The sequence below is a fragment of the Colletotrichum tamarilloi genome (assembly GCF_030869305.1).
Source record: "Colletotrichum tamarilloi strain Tom-12 chromosome Unknown Scaffold_51.1, whole genome shotgun sequence".
NCBI lineage: Eukaryota > Fungi > Ascomycota > Sordariomycetes > Glomerellales > Glomerellaceae > Colletotrichum > Colletotrichum tamarilloi.
Genome location: NW_026849434.1, coordinates 155163 through 172169, shown reverse-complemented (window position 1 = coordinate 172169; position 17007 = coordinate 155163). Strand labels below are relative to the sequence as shown.

The 17007-nt window shown below is 50.0% G+C and overlaps 6 protein-coding genes across 6 annotated transcripts; 1 reads left to right on the top strand and 5 right to left on the bottom strand.

The window, feature by feature from the left end:
• Positions 1-152: 152 nt before the first annotated feature.
• CTAM01_10714 (uncharacterized protein) lies at positions 153-2960 on the bottom strand (the record flags this gene model as incomplete). Its single annotated transcript, XM_060526728.1, has 4 exons — positions 153-1571; positions 1652-1853; positions 2618-2871; positions 2943-2960. The coding sequence occupies 4 exons, from the start codon at positions 2958-2960 to the stop codon at positions 153-155; spliced, it is 1893 nt and encodes a 630-aa protein (XP_060378668.1).
• A 2129-nt stretch (positions 2961-5089) lies between these two features.
• On the bottom strand, positions 5090-6605 carry CTAM01_10713 (uncharacterized protein; the record flags this gene model as incomplete). Its single annotated transcript, XM_060526727.1, has 7 exons — positions 5090-5453; positions 5516-5611; positions 5671-6047; positions 6100-6173; positions 6232-6265; positions 6345-6364; positions 6422-6605. The coding sequence occupies 7 exons, from the start codon at positions 6603-6605 to the stop codon at positions 5090-5092; spliced, it is 1149 nt and encodes a 382-aa protein (XP_060378667.1).
• A 2520-nt stretch (positions 6606-9125) lies between these two features.
• CTAM01_10712 (FAD binding domain-containing protein) lies at positions 9126-10945 on the top strand (the record flags this gene model as incomplete). Its single annotated transcript, XM_060526726.1, has 6 exons — positions 9126-9209; positions 9281-9545; positions 9612-9775; positions 9856-10027; positions 10080-10392; positions 10447-10945. The coding sequence occupies 6 exons, from the start codon at positions 9126-9128 to the stop codon at positions 10943-10945; spliced, it is 1497 nt and encodes a 498-aa protein (XP_060378666.1).
• Positions 10946-11657: 712 nt separating this feature from the next.
• CTAM01_10711 (uncharacterized protein) lies at positions 11658-13291 on the bottom strand (the record flags this gene model as incomplete). Its single annotated transcript, XM_060526725.1, has 3 exons — positions 11658-12470; positions 12507-13131; positions 13236-13291. The coding sequence occupies 3 exons, from the start codon at positions 13289-13291 to the stop codon at positions 11658-11660; spliced, it is 1494 nt and encodes a 497-aa protein (XP_060378665.1).
• A 1036-nt stretch (positions 13292-14327) lies between these two features.
• CTAM01_10710 (uncharacterized protein) lies at positions 14328-15317 on the bottom strand (the record flags this gene model as incomplete). Its single annotated transcript, XM_060526724.1, has 1 exon — positions 14328-15317. The coding sequence occupies one exon, from the start codon at positions 15315-15317 to the stop codon at positions 14328-14330; it is 990 nt and encodes a 329-aa protein (XP_060378664.1).
• An 848-nt stretch (positions 15318-16165) lies between these two features.
• CTAM01_10709 (uncharacterized protein) lies at positions 16166-16576 on the bottom strand (the record flags this gene model as incomplete). Its single annotated transcript, XM_060526723.1, has 1 exon — positions 16166-16576. One exon carries the CDS (start codon positions 16574-16576, stop codon positions 16166-16168), a length of 411 nt encoding a protein of 136 aa, XP_060378663.1.
• Positions 16577-17007: the final 431 nt, after the last annotated feature.

The window sequence follows — 17007 nt, the reverse complement described above, 5'->3', positions numbered from 1 at the left end:
TTCTCTTTGTGCACATCACGGGTTGCATCAAAAAGCGTGGAGTTTTTTTCGGGTTCGAAATGGTTGATCCATGTATTCTTGCCTGCCACCTGGCTAGTCTTGGGGAGAAGACGGGCCGCACGGGGTTATTCTCGTCATAATCAATTGACTGCTCACAGCTCATCATGAACGGCTTGCTCAGCCGCCTTTCGGGCTGAAGACTTTTCATCCCCTGTCTTACTCATAGGTCCGAGTATGGTGAAAATGACCCGACGATAGGAAACCAGTGTACCATCAGAGACTTCAAGGATGAGATGCATATGCTTGTCGTCATTCGGGTGACGATTTCTGCCTGGGGCACGGAGAGCCTCCTCTGAAGGCATTGTGACTGTGATAATGGGAGCGTCGGTATCACTCAGCTCCAGTCTGCCGACGTCTCGTCCTGGATTATTGTTGTTTGATGATGGCTCCAAGTACTGCCACCACTTGTACGTCAACTCTCCTCCGTCCGGGTCGCAAGACTCTCGCGCATCGAGCCCGATGACGTCCTCCTCCTTGACGACCATTTTCACAATCTTGCGAGACGTGTCTCCATTCAGCACCACGACAGGGGCATGGTGAGCATCACCGAATTCAGGACTGGCGGACCACTTGATACGGGCAGCAAAGTCGTTCTGGAACGCCTCCCTCCATCTCCACACGGTCGCCTGCGAACTCATGATCGTCCGTCCCGAAACCCCTTTCAGGACGTCCACCGTATCCGCGTAATGACCCTCACCGTAGGTGACGGGTCCATATCGGCCGCCCCAAGATCCCCATTCCGGATATTCGGGGTCGGAGAGCCCGTTGGGGATCAGGTAGAGAAGCGAAGGTGTATCGCCCTCGACAATGAAGTCAGCGTCAGGATACTTCGCCCCCAACGGCCCGACACTCTGGATATTCTGCCTGATCCAATCTGGCGATATGACCTCCTGGTTTGAGAAGCTCGGAAAGTTGTAGTACTCCTCACCCGAGATGCCGCCCCACGCGGCAACGGCGTAGCGGTTGAAGTGATGGACACTGGCAATGTAAAAGAGTTGCGGCCAGTTTCGACGGATCCACGAGCCGGTATTGTCCTGATCAGAAATCGCATAAACGCGGAGCTTGGAGACGAAAGTTTCGATCTCGGAGGACGATCGCGTCGCGTTGACGTGCCACAACGCCTGCGCCAGGACGGACGCCCCTCCCCATACCGGGACCCAGAGCGGCTCGTCCGAGGCGTCGACTGCCTTTACAAGCTTGTCGGAGCCCTCGCTGTCCTTCTCTTCGCCGACGCCATCCATGCCGTAGACCGGCAAGCCGGTAGCAATTAGGCCTTTGAGATAGGATGCTTCAGGCCAGCCGGGAGCATGTTTCTTTAGGTTTAGCAGTGCTTCGCCGTATGCGTCAACAATATCGTGCATCTGGTCTGGACGGGTGGTGTCATTCAGCCAAACACTCGTCGTCGCCACTAGACCTTCAATCTGAAGATCATTAGCATAGACTAGAAGTCGCACGAGCGACTGCGCATCATCGGGCTCGTTGGCGATGTCGCTCAAGAGGAATACGCGGGGCTTTTCAGGGGTTGAGGGCGTGCATTGTGACGCGAGAGATGGTACGATGCAAGAAAGGAGCAAGGTGGCTCTTGAAAGACTTGATGAGCAATGCATTGTGAAGCAATACCAGCAAAAACGAAGGTCGGAAGATTAAACAACTTCAAGATACTGACTAGTGAGCTTTCCGTGAGGGGAAGTATTTGTGGTACTCCAAGCTTGCGCTTGAAGCTGGTGACTGCTGCGACGCTTCTGGTTGCCTTATTGGGAATGAACAAACATGGGTCAAAAGTCACCGCCAACCTGAACACTGCGCCAGTCAAGCACTCTCGGACTTCTATCCGTGTGCCGAACACCAGTCTCATTCAATTCCATGACGTTTTCCAGACGGAGGATGCCTGACTTAGAAGCCGAGTATATCAAACAACCTCACGATAGCCCTTGGTGCTTAGCTTGTTCGCATGAAAACTTATCGGATAGATATGCAACTATAAATCATCGCTTGGCGCTTAGTTGATTCTGCCCGGTAAGACCACCTATCCCCCCCCCCCCCCAGGTATTTCGCGACTCCCTAGATATCTCAGACAAGAAGTTTCCCTCACCTCAATACCTGACAGAAATCGTTGCACAAATTACCCAGCCACTTTAGAACAGGCTTTCTACTACGGCATATCCTTCACAGCAGATTTCCAGGCCGAGCGGCCCGAAACAAGCTTCCACAAATCTTCAACATGTGGTCTCGCGGTAACTTCTTCGTACAAGCCTAGCAAGTGGATGTAAGGCATCCAGGTGAAGATATATATGTCAGTAAGGCTGAAGTTCTATCGCACGGTTAGAGGAAGCCTCGAGCCTAGCAACGTAGCCCGGATAGCAAGAGGTGCATTTGATCTTACATTCCCAGCTAGGTAAGCATTGGAGCCCAGGAAGTCTTCGTAATAGTCAAGTGCAGTTTTGAACATTTCAGTTGCTTTTTCCACTTGAGAAGGATACGCCCGCTCAGCTGGGCTTAGGTAGGTCGCGTTGTCAGTAGAGAATTACTACTTAAGAGTCGAGCAGTTTGGCCTTACTTCTTCCACATCTTCTCGTTGCACAACGTCCTGACGGATGGGTCAAAGTAGGAGTAGTCAATACTGAGAGCCTTCTCAAAGTTCCCAATCTTGACTGGATCACCGCTCATGACGGCATCAAGAGAGCTAAAGGGACCGCCAAACTCGGTGACGAGGTAGCGGCAAATGGCTCGGGATTCAAAGAGTTGAAAATCTGCATCTTGGATGACAGGCATGCGACCAAAGGGGTGTTGTTCCTTGACGTATGCGGGATTCTGATGCTGATTGTCAGAGATTCATGGGTGGAGATGTGTGAATGAACTTTGAGCAGGCCACAGCTACGAACCTTTTGTTCTTCCTTCATGAGGTTAACTTGAGTCAAATCGTACTCGAGCCCAAGTTCATTGAGAGTAATCAGCACTCTGTGGACACAGGAAGGAAGATGTCACGGAGCCCCAAAGTTTGATCGACATTGTGAGTTGGTAAGCCTTGAATTTGACGAAGTATTTATCCAAGAGAGATTGAAGATTCTTTGCTTATGAGGAAAGTAACTGTGAAGGGTGGATCACTGTATGACAAGGAGACACGATGTTCGAAACATGGCGACTTGACGTCTATCATCTCAAACCAAGAGAGAAGTCAGAAGGAAAATGTACAACCCAGCCGACGGCACGAGTTTGTCAAAGCATAGGAGCTCATCGCAAGTGCCGAAGCGTTACTTTGCTTCATAATCAATCGCGGTCGCTTCTAGACTCCTTCTTCAGAACTCCTGACCTCTGGCGAGGCTCGATAACTCATAGCAGTTCTGGCCGGCCTGTTACGCGTTTTTTGCGGTTGTTCAGAGTTGCAGCAGCTCACTGGAGGCGTGAGCTGACTGTGGAGGTGCAATCACTCGGAGGAATCTGCATATTGGTGTCCGTGACCGACCGGCTGCACGCTCATAGATTTATAAGCCCCCTTCAGGAACATATCATCCAGACCAGTGCCTTTGTTTCCAGTTCTGATTTCTAAGCACTTATCGTTTGTGTTTGTTCTGTGGTTACTGGGGATGCAGTTCGCCTTCGATGGCTTGCACCGCAGGGCGGACTCCGGAAAACAATACATTGAACAGGCCGAATTGTAAGCTGAGGTAATTCATCAGACGCACCCGCAAAGACACATTATGATTTTCAGCTCGATATACCACCGAGAAAATTCGATAATCAGGTCTTCCAATGATTCAAAATTGTCGCTTCGTGGAAAAGATGGTTTGAAAAATATAGCAGCACAATGACTTTGCTGACATTCGCGCCAACGAAACGGAATATAAATGCTGATGCAAATACTCAATGTTCTGGGCATGCATATCCCACCAAGATGAATTTTACCGTCCGAATGCTAACATAACGACTCCAAGTTATAACTTGAAGACCTAAAGAGAGGAGAGGTAAGTTAATAGAGACACAATTCTTACTCCGTACTTCCAAAGAACCTGTCATTGACGGCGTACCCATTAGACCATAGTAGACTAGCCTGAGCCACTGTGGCTGAGGAAGCCTTAGGTAATGCGCTGCTGCTACAGTACATACTATGTAGAACCCTTGAACATCCTCGGCTTAGACCCGCCGTCGGCCCTGCCCCACTCGAAGCCAATAACGGGGAAAGGGAGTCACGACTCGCCAAGAGATTTGCTCGGCTGATTCCGAACCATCACCACCGTAATCTGCAGACAAGGGGCTCCATGTCAACGATGCCCGCGAAAACAGCCGCTGTAATCTAGTCAGAACCCAGATTGATGGAAGTCCCAGTCTTTCTGTTAGAGTTTGGAAGTTTTTATGAAACTCTCAGAGGGCATCTGGAAGAGCAGTGTCCTGAATCCTCTCGGCTTTAGCCGGAATGACCTAGAAAGTGAGTACTTTATCAACCCCTATCCCACCTGATTGCTGACGGGAAAATATTTGCGGTCCGCCACTTCCGGCATACGAGATACGGGAAACGCTTGTACGGACACTTCAATCTTCAGGACCATGGCGACAAGGCTCGTGCAGGTGATTTACAGAGCTGTCGTACGATCGAGTCACAAATCCTGAACTTAGACCTATAATCGAGGCCGACAGAAACGGAGTCAAGACGTCAAACGGGAACTTTACAGGGCAGTTCGGAACACAGCTTACTAGCGCTCTGGATTTGTTGCACTTTAGCCCGGCTACGGTAGTCGAGACAGCGCGATTGTATTGCTTCTAGTGCCGCCAAAGTATATGAATTCTGTGGGAATTCTGGAGTTACAAATGCTTACTCTTGGTCTAGGTCCACACTGAGGGCAAGCCGCAGCGGTTGTACAATATAATTTGATGCATTATCTTTTACAATGTGTGTGCAGTCCTGCCTTTATCATACGATAACGTCGCTCAAAACAATTTTCCCAGTACAACCCCGCCCAAACTCCAGCCCGATGCGAATTTTGTGTCCTCTAAATCCCGGCCCGAATCATTAGACATTACGAATATGTGCCCCTCAATCACGCTGTATCGTGACGGTTTTGGTCTGTAGAATCGCCTTGTCGCTCATATCGTCGGCGCTCTCCCTCCCACCGGCAACTACTACGGATGAGAAGCCGGGGTCTTCTTCGTTCATCCTCTTGCGATCGGAGTGGAAGGTATGCATTTCGTTCTCGTCCGGAAACTGTTCGTATTGTTTTCTTTGACGGCTTTTCATGGCATTCGTTGATCTTTGATGCGCGTATGACATTCGATAACCGCCGACTGCGTAAGATGATGGGTTCGTGGAGGAGCCCATGAGCTTTGGCGCGAAATGCTTGAAGAACTTTCGTAGGGTGGGCATCGAGCCGCAAATCACAAAGAGGTTGGCTTCAACGAAACTATGCAGAGTAGGGGTTAGGACAATGAAGTGGCAAAGAAAGCAGTGGTCAGGAGCACTTACGTCCAGATATTCGCAGGGGCAGCATCCCATGACGGATCTACACTGACGAGTAGTGGGGGTAGGTAGGTCAATCTAACGATGGAAGTCGCCACGGTCCTTTTCATGAAGTCAGTGGGAAATACTTGATTGAGCTTTGAGGGATAAGTGCCGCCTACATTGATCCAATAGCAAAGATTATAACGGCGCCGATCTTTGATGCCATCTTCATGCGAAGACTGAAGATCATAGGCATCGGAAGAATGAACAGCATGACATCAGTGATGATATTAGACACAGCCGTGGCCATGTACAGAATGCCAACGTCGAGGCACTTTCCGCCGGTGATGGTGAAGTCAAAAGCTTTCCTGACGGGATTGCAGTGGAACAGCATCAGGATAGTGATGCATGCTGTATACAGCGAAACCACAGCAATACCCGTCCATACTGCTACTCTAAACCACTTCTGGGGTGAAAGATGAAGATAAAATGTCAAAAGAGACAATTTTGTAAAGCCATTGCACAGCATGAAGACGGGCGCTGTTACGTAGGTTGTCTGTATCATGTCAGCATCCTATGGCAATTAGGGGCTTTTGTGATAGACTCACGATGGAGTAGCGCACGAATCTTGACATTGGCATCTCCCAGGCATGAGCGCACATGCCACCTTCAGCAATAGAAGCTGCAGAACTCTGGTCAGCTTCAAGTGACCTACAGCATGCAAGATGGGCTAGACATACCAACAAGCATTGCTTGAGTGACCACGGAGGCACCCTGAGTGAAGGAAGGTTAGACAATGATCTGGTAGCCAAGGAGCTGAACAGCGATCAGTGGATCGTCGAGCCGAACTTACCCATCCCAGAAACATGAAAGCTTTCAATAGTCAGTTTTTTGGCGAAATACTAGGTCGATCAACCAAGGTAAACTCACCATCGTCAACTTGCAGCCCTTTTGAAAGGAATAATTTGGTGTAAAATCTTTGGCACAGGGCAATGAAGGCAATAGTGCCACCAACACCAAAGAGCAAGTAATGCTCCAGCACCTTTTGCTGCCTCGGGTGGTCAAAGTCGACCGTGACGCCCGGCGGGGCTGGGATCACAGAGACTTCAGACATGTTGCCAGTAAAATGGTTCAGATTCGCAAGCAACCGAAATCTTGGGTCTAATGGGGGAAAAAAAGAGCAGCACCCGATCTAGCGTATATACATGTTATCGTACTGAGTTCTGACGGAATTCACCTGCCATAGTCCGTGACCACATTCGGGTGTACCGAGGGTGTAAAGGACCAGGGTCCAACGTAGAAAATTCGGGCCTCCCCCTTCGACGAAATTGCATGCTTCAAGCACTTTCTCCCACATCTTCTCTTTTAACGGGATGAACTCTGTACGGTGCCGTGGAGGGAGCATGGATCACTCAAGGTCCCTTTGAGAACTCCTGGAGTCTCGATAAGTGTGATCTGGCGCGACTCATGTAATTGGTATCCATCTCAACGGTCAAATACTTATGAGGTCTATGCTTCAGCGCCAGGATAGGCTTTCTTTGGTGTAGTGCACTCGATTTCCTGTTAAAACTATACTCGCTGTGCTTATTGCTCGAGATCTGGACCTGGTTGTTGCGCAACCGAGCAGCTTCTCATTCGTGGGATCGCTGCCCTTCCAAAACTAATAAGAGGCACAGTGTTTGCTGTACGATCGACGCCCCGATCGAGAAGTTTGGTCCGAACTCATAATAAGGTTCCGTTGTTGGAGAGTGTTGGAAGTTGTCTCTATGGACTGGGATTGCTGGTCCAGCCCCGGTAGTTGGGCTGGTGTAAGGTATGGTAGAAGAGGAGAATGACCAGTCACAAAGCGGGCCGCCGAAACTGGGGTCGACAAGGGGTTGGGACAGCCCTGACAAAAGGACCGATGGCTCCAATCTCCAAGATAGGGAAACGTCATGCCCATTGGGTCCCGGCTACCAGTTACCCTCGCTCTCGCAGCCACCCATCATTGTGCTTGGGATCAGGGGTGGTGAAGACTCGAGAGATTTGCTGCGGTACAGAGTAATCCGCGACCGAGCCTTTCCGTCAGATCTTGGTCAAAGCTGATAGAATAAGACAACGACCCCAACACACGTACCTGAATGGAACCCATGGTGCGGCACAGGAATAACCCACTCCTTGCTGATACACGTATGGATCTAATATCCTGGAGGCGTATCCATGAAAAGGCGGAATGGATTAGAAGGACCTCCGTCATACGGGCAACATCATCCTCCTTTCCTTGAGAGGACAGTCACGGAGCAGAGCTTCTGCTTCCTCGGAGGCGATCGTTATAATATACTTTGCATGCCCATTTTTGGCCTATAAAAACCACCAGCGGTTCCCGCGTTTGCCATGGATAGGGCAAGTAAATCTGCCCAAGCTTCACCAGCATGACTCGCCTTCCACAATTTGAAAAGGGAGAATGAGGAGGCGGCTGTTCAAAGATTCGGAGATGAGCTTGTTGGAATTGATGTCGCGGCAGAGGATTATCCCTCATCGACCAACAACATGTTCGAGGTCGTTCAGGAAGCGAGGCCCACCGGATGCAACTTTGGCTCTTGGCGAAGCAAACAATGTTTGTGGGAATCCTTCGTAGAATCCAAAAAATCCCGCGGCTGAGCGGCAGAGCAGCAGAGCAGCATGTCATTGTTTGCTTCGATAAAAGTGGTTTTGTGGTTGATAGCGGGAGGCGAGTATGGTTGTCGATTAACTTGGTATGCAACGGGGAGGCGGGCACGAGATGGGATCGAGCCAAGTTCACCGGCGTTGTATTGTCTACAGCCCTATTCCCTGCTCTCCGAGACAGGGAAGACCAGACTGCCAAGTCGGAACGTCTGAATTTTGTCAGCACTTATTGCCTAGCAGCTCTTGGTCCCGAAACCTCGAGGAAATCATCCCGGAAAAGGTCGCACTGCATGTTGGACATATTGTAGAAATGGGGGCGGAACAACGCTTTGCAGGTCAGCTCTCCGCCCCCCAGACACAGTCGTGACGAGAATGAAGTTGCTGGCTCTAGATCTTCCGCCTGATTGCGTTCTGTTGGCTAATGTAACCTGATTCCAACACGTCTTGCCACAACCTGGCCGGGTGCTGACCGATTGCAAAGGCAATACACGACCCAAACGAGGATTGAAGCTCCGAGAAGCAGCAAACATGATCCTTCGGCCCCATTAACAAGCTGAAGATTACTCCTCTTTTTCTTTGCAACTTTCCACTTGACTTACCGGATTCATGCGGGTATTCATCGGTCCCTGTGTGGACGGCGGCTTGCGGGATTGAACATGCCCGCTAGTTGCATTAGATCAAATTACATCGACTCATGCTGGTCTTCCAACGAGGGCACTAGCTCGCGGTGGAGGCGAGGTCGGTCTGAACTTAAAACTGCGGACTCGGAAGGCACTGGAGATTTGATCGCTCATTCAGAATACAACGGCAATAGATATTCGCTAGAACACCTCGAGAGTTTCTAGTCTTTCTCATCCTCTCACCTGGTCTTGCTGCCGTCCAGTCAACAACCCCGATCCTCCCATCAGATCACCCCCACGCAACGACGACGGGAGCTCGTGCGCAGACACACACTCACACACACAGAGTCAAACAAACTCTGGTAATCATGAGGTTCTCAACGGGTTTGTCGATCTTGGCCTTGGCTACCTCGACTGTCTCAGCAAGGGGTCGCAGTCCTCACTGCGTGTGTGTACGTCACCCTCCCTTCCCCCCTCTCATCCACTCCCACTGGTGATCATTTCTAACTTTGGCCCCATACAGTGCTCTGCTCTTGCCCAAGATCAAGACCTTCAAGGCAAGGTCTACTCAAAGGACAACTCATTCTACGATGCGCGGTTAGAGACATATTACTCTGCCAATGCTGCTCAAGCTCCTTGGTGCATGGTGTTGCCCGAGAGCACCTCGGACGTGACGAAGATCGCAAAGATCTTGAATAGAAACCAATGTCCTTTTGGCATCCGCAGTGGTGCTCACTCGGCTTTCACTGGATCCAATGGTGTCAAGAAGGGTGTCACCATCGACTTTGGTAAGCACTCCTACTGATAATCCATGACATGGGACGCATCATGTGTTGACAAACGCTTTTCTCTAGGTTACATGAACACCACGACATACGATGAAGGAACAAAGATTGCTTCAATCCAGCCTGGCTCAGACTGGGAAAGGGTCTTCTCTACCCTTGATCCCTATGGCGTTGCTGCTGTTGGTGGAAGAGCGTCAGTTGTCGGTGTTGGCGGTTTCACAACGGGTGGCGGTGTAAGTGAACCCAATTTGGCGTCTCATAAACCGTCGCCGTCTCAAATATCTCGAAGATTTACTAATACTTAAGATCTTAGTACTCCTTCCACACCAACTCTCATGGCTTTGCTTGCGATTCGGTTACCAATTTTGAGGTTGTGCTTGGGGATGGTTCCGTTGTGAACGCCAATGCAAACGAGAACGCAGATCTCTGGAAGGCCCTGAAGGGAGGTTCAGGAAACTTTGGTTTCGTCACTAGAATCGATGCTCGTAAGTTGCTCATACTATAATATGGTGTTCTTCACTAATACATCCCCTATAGGTACTGTTGACTCGACACAAATGTCAGGTGGCTTCGTGAGCTACAACCTCACAGAGAGAGACAACGTCTTCAACGCCTACCTGAAATTTGCCAACAACATGGACAATGACCCCTATAGCCAAAACATTGTCGCTCTATACTACGATAAGACCGGCTTCAGCTTGCGATCTATCCTGACCAACGTCCAAGCCAACATGGACGCGCCTGCTTTCGACGACTACTACGCGATCCCCAACATCTCCAGCACTGTCCGTGTTGGTACTGTCGCCGAGCTCGTTCCGGAGTTCACTGGTCCCACTCCCTTGGGCCTGTAGTAAGTTGTTCTTCGTAGCAAGACCCACGAGGCGGTTCTGACACTATGTAACAGCGCAAATTGGATGGTTGGCCAGACCACCAATGATTTCCGTATCATGGACTTCATCGACACCAAGCTGAAAGAATACTCAGCCAAGATGAAGGAAGCCGCGCCCGAGTCCGACTTCAACGTCCTTGTCCAGTTCCAGCCCGTCACCCAGTCCATCGTCAAGCACGGCCTCGATAACGGCGGAAACTCACTCGGCCTGGAGAGTGTTGTTGCGGATGGCCCTACCATCATGTGGCTCATTGCCTTGACTGTCGATACCCCTGCGAACCAGAAGTTGATCCTCCCTTTTGCCCTCGAGTTCCGTGCCGCCATCGATGAGTACGCCAAGGAGATTGAGGCGTACAAGGAATGGAAGTACCTCAACTACGCATGGAAGGACCAAGACCCGCTCTCGACCCATGGCCAGGAGACCATTGATTTCCTCAAGTCAGTCTCAGAGGAGTACGATCCCGAGCATGTCTTCCAGAACCTCCGCAAGACCGGCTTCAAGCTTCCTGCTTAAGAGTCCTTCTGAGTTTGGCTGGAACTTTGGAGATTAAATTCTACAAGGGCCATACAAAACGATTCGCGTAAATCACGGCACATGCAGGTTACGGGGAGCTGCAAAGATGGACATGATCTTTGATCTTTAATCCTATTCTACTATTCATTGTAACTAATTGGCGCCTCATCAATATCCTGTATCAATACCCTGCATTCAGACGAGTATCTTCTTATCTTAGTACATAACCCTATTTTCTCTTTTGTACTTATAGACTACAACCCTAGGTATTCTTTAGATAGTTGATACAATATGCCTACATCGTCTTTACACTTATTTATCCCATCGACTGCGAGATAACGCCAGTACATGCACCTCCAGTTTTCTCCAACGGGGAGCTTCTTGGTTGGTTGCACCGGGCGGAATTGAGACGGGTTCTAGACGGATAATCATGGAATAATATACGATTTGCCACTTCCCCTCACGAGAAGTAAGTACTCATTTACTGACGTTATCTCGCAGTCGATGGGATAAAAGATTACTTCAAATGTCGATGATTGGTTTTCTATCGAGTCGTAATTAAAATAGGCCCATGAATCTAATGTGCCATTTTCTTTGTTGACTTGGGCTATGCTGCTCATCCAGACCTAGGCTACCAAGTTTTCAACCAAGCTCGCCAGCTATCTGATATTTAATGGCCAAAAGCTTGGTATGCACTCGAGAGTCGCGTTCGCTAAGTGAGCTCGTCCATTAATTGCCAAAGACTGTCGGGAAATGCTTCCCCGTAATTCTCAGCTTCAGTAATGGTTATCTCTTGCCACTCAGCAGGAAAGATCTTTCCAAGTAACAGGTCCTGGGAGACGAAGTCGTATGGTGATTGTTGCATTGTTGCGTCGTTTGAATTCTGCTCAAGACTTGAGGCGACTTGTGCAGCGTGATTCCGAGGCAGCGCCTCCACAGCTCTGAACTGGCTTTCAGGCTCATTGTTTCCCAGAGAAGTAGGGTCTGGGGAGGAGAATCCGTTCATCATTTTTCGAAAGAGCGCCAGTACGACATCATAAGCGAATCCTGCCATGGCATTCCGCGGCCTCATTGCATCTAGCCTTGCCAAGCCCCATTCCAAGCGGTTCACCGATTCTGCCAGAAGATGTTGCGCATCATCCGGGGCTCGAATGTAGGTTGCTGCCACTAGAACCATGGCATCGAATATAGAGAAGACAAGAGCGAATCCCCTATAAAGTAAAGCCCCCGCGTGTTCGAACAGCCTGCTTTGTGACGCAAGCATCTTCAGCGCGGCCGTGTGTGCCTCTACTCGACTTGCAGACAGTGTGGTTATGAAAGGGCGATGCAGTGCGAGCAGGACAAAATAGACCTCAGTAATGAGTGTCTCGCGAGCCGCAGGGAGCCAAGGGTATCTGCCGTCGAGTACCGGAGTTGCAGAGGTTGCCCATGCCGGGAGTTTGGAAATATTGCTGATCACGGCGTTGTGTATTTTCTGAACGGTCTCTTGCGCATCCTTGTTCTCAACCCCAAGATCGTGGATATCCTGTAGATACCTGTAAGCAGCATGATAGCCACATACCATGAAGTCGAATGGGGATATCGTTACGTCGTCTAAGTCTGACGGATGCGGCGCAACTGTCAGGCTCGTCACCTTGGGCACGCAGCTCGAGTCCAATCTGGTCGTCATGGGCCTCCCGAGAACAACAGCCATGTGCGCGTCCCAGAGATGCAACATAAACCACAATTTCTTCTCCAGTGGAAATACCGGATTTTGTATATCGTGTTCGGCAGGCGGACTTGTCTCCCAAACACTACGTGTGTGCAAGCCAAGTTCTTGGGCGTCTCGGATCGTTCTTCCAAGTGTGTGCCAGGCTTCGATAACTGAGCCATTGCTCTTCTCGAAAAATGCCTCCATCAGTCCAGCCCGAATTCTGTTGAGAGAGATGTCTTTATTCCCAAGCATCACCATGATTTGATGGCCCACACTGCTATAATCTGCCGCCAGGTCGGCAAAGTCGATATCAGGTGCGTACTTGAGGCCCTGCAGTGCTTCGTCGTTTTCATCAGGGTGGAATTGCAATGCGAGTGCAAGAACCTGAAGGAGTAAAGCAGGGAAGGCCCGGATGCTGACAGACAAGTTCTCGGGGCCCAGATTCAACGTTGCGGAGGAGATGTGATTCCAGTTTGATAGCTCGTCCCGGAACCTTGAGTAATCAATAACATCGTATTGCCATGCAACATTGTTGAAGAACGATTCCACAAGGATATTAATGTGCTCCCTTTGTGGTATCTTCCTTACGAGTTTCACATAGTGAACTGCCGCATCATGGTTCCGTGGCCTTCCACCACGGGAGGCTGAGTCATGGCTCAATGCCCCGAGTTGGGAAACAATCTCAAGGGTCCCTTTGACATTGACAGAGTAACCGAGTCGTTTGGATAGCTCATGAGCAGTGACGGACGTCTCCTCTCCACCAGGCGTGTTGTCGGATGACGACTGGGATGGACTTGTTGACAGATCTGGGGCTGTTCTGGGTTGAGTTGCCAATTTCTCAGCACCCACGTATTTTTGCTCGGTATACTCATAACGGCAAAGTCCCTAAATTTTGTAAGTGTAGTTCAACACACTCGTGGGGGAAAGGGCCATACAGGCTTGCCTCGTCGAGAGCAATGAAAACACGGATGCTGTCGATCGCACTGGTGCTAATCAGACCAAGGTAAGCTACCTGCCAACCAAAAAGCTTACTTTCTGTTTGCGTCTGTGACATTCTGAACATGAGATCACCAGGCGCTTCTGCCTGTGCGATGGGCGGGCGCTGGAAGTATCAACTCCCCAGCTATACATCATGAAAAGCCTAGCTCAGCATGTGAAGAGAGTTGAGGGGTTGATCGACACATCGCTGGCGCTGAGGGGATTTGTATGAGGACCGATCCCTGTTTACATAATCGCAGCACAGGCCACTCGGCCAAACTTAAAGCCAGTCCCCCCTTCCGGTAATTGGTAAGGGAGACCGCGAGCGGCTTGCACAGGACGTCGGCAGCTTTGCCCGGATGGAAGGATTTTGCCATCGGCTGATCGGCTGGTTTTGCGCTTACTACAACAACTATCATCGTCCACAAAGTTCGGATACCGCGCGAAAGGGAAATTCCGGTAACATTAGTGGCGCCTATTGCTGCCGTTCAACGCCCCATGGCAACGCAATCTCTTATTTTTGGTGCCTTTGCTGATTGTTCACAGGATTATGAGTAGAAGCTTACGATGAACACGGTGCTAATACGTACTCTCACTATTTTAATTAAGTATCACGAGTTTGTCACCAATTTGAAGGTTTTGCCTGCATCATCAACTGCAGATGGCAAGATCAAGATCAGTTAGTTTAATTGAAGACTTAGACTCGTTGATTTACACCTTTGTCTGTCCAAACCAAGCCGCGATCTCACCAACGTTCCTATCCACAATATCCGGCTGCTCGTAGTGCTGGAAGTGCGAGATATCAGCGTCCCAAATCAGCTTCTTCTCCTTCGTCGGAATCGACTCATAATGTCTCTTGGCTGCAGCGGCATTCATGCAATTATCACCATGAATTACCAAAGCTGGCTTAGTGAGCTTGGACACACCATCGACCGTGGAATAGCCAAAATGGTCCAAATCGCTCATGACCGCATACCGATTCTCGAAACCCTTCAAGGTCCAGGGGCCATACCACGACCATACGATCGGTCCTGGAAGCCCGGCAAGAGAGCCAACGTTCGGGTCCGCAGCTTTGGGATCGACGAGAGGTTGGTAGATGACTTCCCCGGTCTTTTCGTACAGGGCTTTGGCCTCTTTGGCTCGTTTGATGCGCGCATCGTAGAGGGCTTCTCCTTGCTCAGGTGTAGGCATCTTCAAAGCTCCTACGTCAACACCTGGCTCGACATTGACACACCCCGAGCAGATCATCCAGATATCCGTTTCGCGGTCGCGGTAGTATCCCGTGACGGAAGCAACAGCGACAACGCGGTCGTCGTAGGACGCCACATCAAGACACTCGGGGCCTCCCTGACAGACGCCTACGAGGAATAGTCTCTTTGCATCCACGTCGCCCCTACCAGCGAGATAATCGAGACCGGAGACCACGTCTTCGTTCTTCATCACAGGGTTTTCCAAGCGGCGTGGCTGGCCGGTGCTCTCTCCGACAGTGCGTGGGTCGAAGATCAAGGCCGCGTAGCCTTCGTCAGCCAGTCGTGTGGCATACTGCAACGGAGCTTGCTCTTTGACAAACGAATAGGGGCCTAGGACCACGATTCCGGGCGGGTTGGTGATGCCTTGAGGCTTGTAGAGAACACCAGCGATAGTCTCTCCATGAGACGGGTAGGTAACCTTCTCAGTAGTGTAGCGGCCGTGGACACCCATTGTGATCTGTAAAGATGATGGATTGGTGAGATGGAGTATTTGAATAATAGAGTGGGAAATTGATGTGTAGATGCTTATGATTTTGCAACAGATAAGCTCTCTGCAGAATCAAGTGGTAAAGGTAGTTTTTATATGCGTATCTCAGAACTTCAAGGCCTGTATTCATGTTGCGTTACATGCCATGTTTCTGTGTTTTCGGCGAAGAGACCCACTATTCTCGGTGTCGGTATCCACTATTTTCGGCGATGGCTGATGAAAATCACCGACAGCCAAGCCTTGCTTGGTTGCATCCGTTGAGCTGATCGACGCTATGGGGATACGACGAGCCTATGTCCGAGACATTCGGTCCAGACAAACTGTGCTGGAGCGCTTAGTACAACTTTGCGCAACTGCTGTGAAAGGCTCAGCTGTTGAGGTTTCCATCGACCCGACGCAAATGGCGTTATGTGATGTAGGGCGGAACCTACTACTTTAGGTTGACAATTCCATAACGAGTAAGGCCACCTCTGTGCCATCTAGATAATCCTACCTAGCGAGAGCTGGATGAGGGCACTGCTTTTGTCAATGGTGATCAGCGAATACCTGATGTTCTCCATTTTTGAACATTTGCTGGGCTCATGGAGTCCGTGAATGTCTGTAGACAGGAACAGGCGATAGCCTGGAATTCTGTTCACTAATACGCTTCCGAATACTGGCACAAGCCAGACGATGAAGACCGTGGATGGGACTGATAAGGTGGCAACCGATGTGTCTGCCAAGAATACAATTAAGAAACACAGTATACATGCCTTACCAAGCTCGCGGCATTCACTCTTTGCTCAATCTTCAGACAACGACGCCTGCAATTTTCAACCACCAACCCCACCGCTAATTACCCGACCGCCGTAGTATGGCACGAATACACCACCGCGATAGCCTCCACCAACACCGCCAACTCGACACGCGCGTTTTCCAAAGCCATCGGATTCGAATTCTTGTAATGGAATATCGGCCGGGAACAGTTCGTGCCGCTTTTCGAAAGCGTCGGCGCTATCGTATACTTGTGCGTTCTTTAAGTCGACTTTCGAGCCGATGGCGTGTTCTTCTTGGCTGTTGAACATGTAATACGTTCCGGGAGTCGCTTGGCCGTCGCAGTTGGCTTCGGCTACAACTTTCTCTTGTACGTCGGCACAGTAAACCTTGCCAGCGCTGGCACCTTGTACAAATAGAAAAGCTGCCGCTGCAGCTCGTAGGCCGTTGAGATCTGTATGGTGTTTCATGATAGTCGGACTTGAATGCACGATGAAGACTTGATTTAGGACTGTCGGGACTCGTCGCGGCGTGCGAATTTCTTGAATGCGTGCTGCCCTTATTATATTTCGCTGCCAAGCTGCTCACGAGTTGACACTCGTAATAATGAGATGTGTGCAGACTGATACCCGGCGCTGTTCGTATTCAGCGATGTAATCTGCGACAAATAAACTATAACATAGACTGGACTCAATCATGCGCTCAGCTAAAGATGAGTTAAAAAGAAAAGACCTCTATGATTTCTACTCAACAGGATTTAATTTCGAATCTGGCGCTGAGTCAAGCCTAAAGAGCAATCAAGTAAGGTTCTGTCAGTGCCAAATCGCATGTAGGGATAGCGGGGAACAAGTACAGTGGTCTCACTGGTTCGTTATGGGATGTCGGGTTGCCCGCTCCCCTA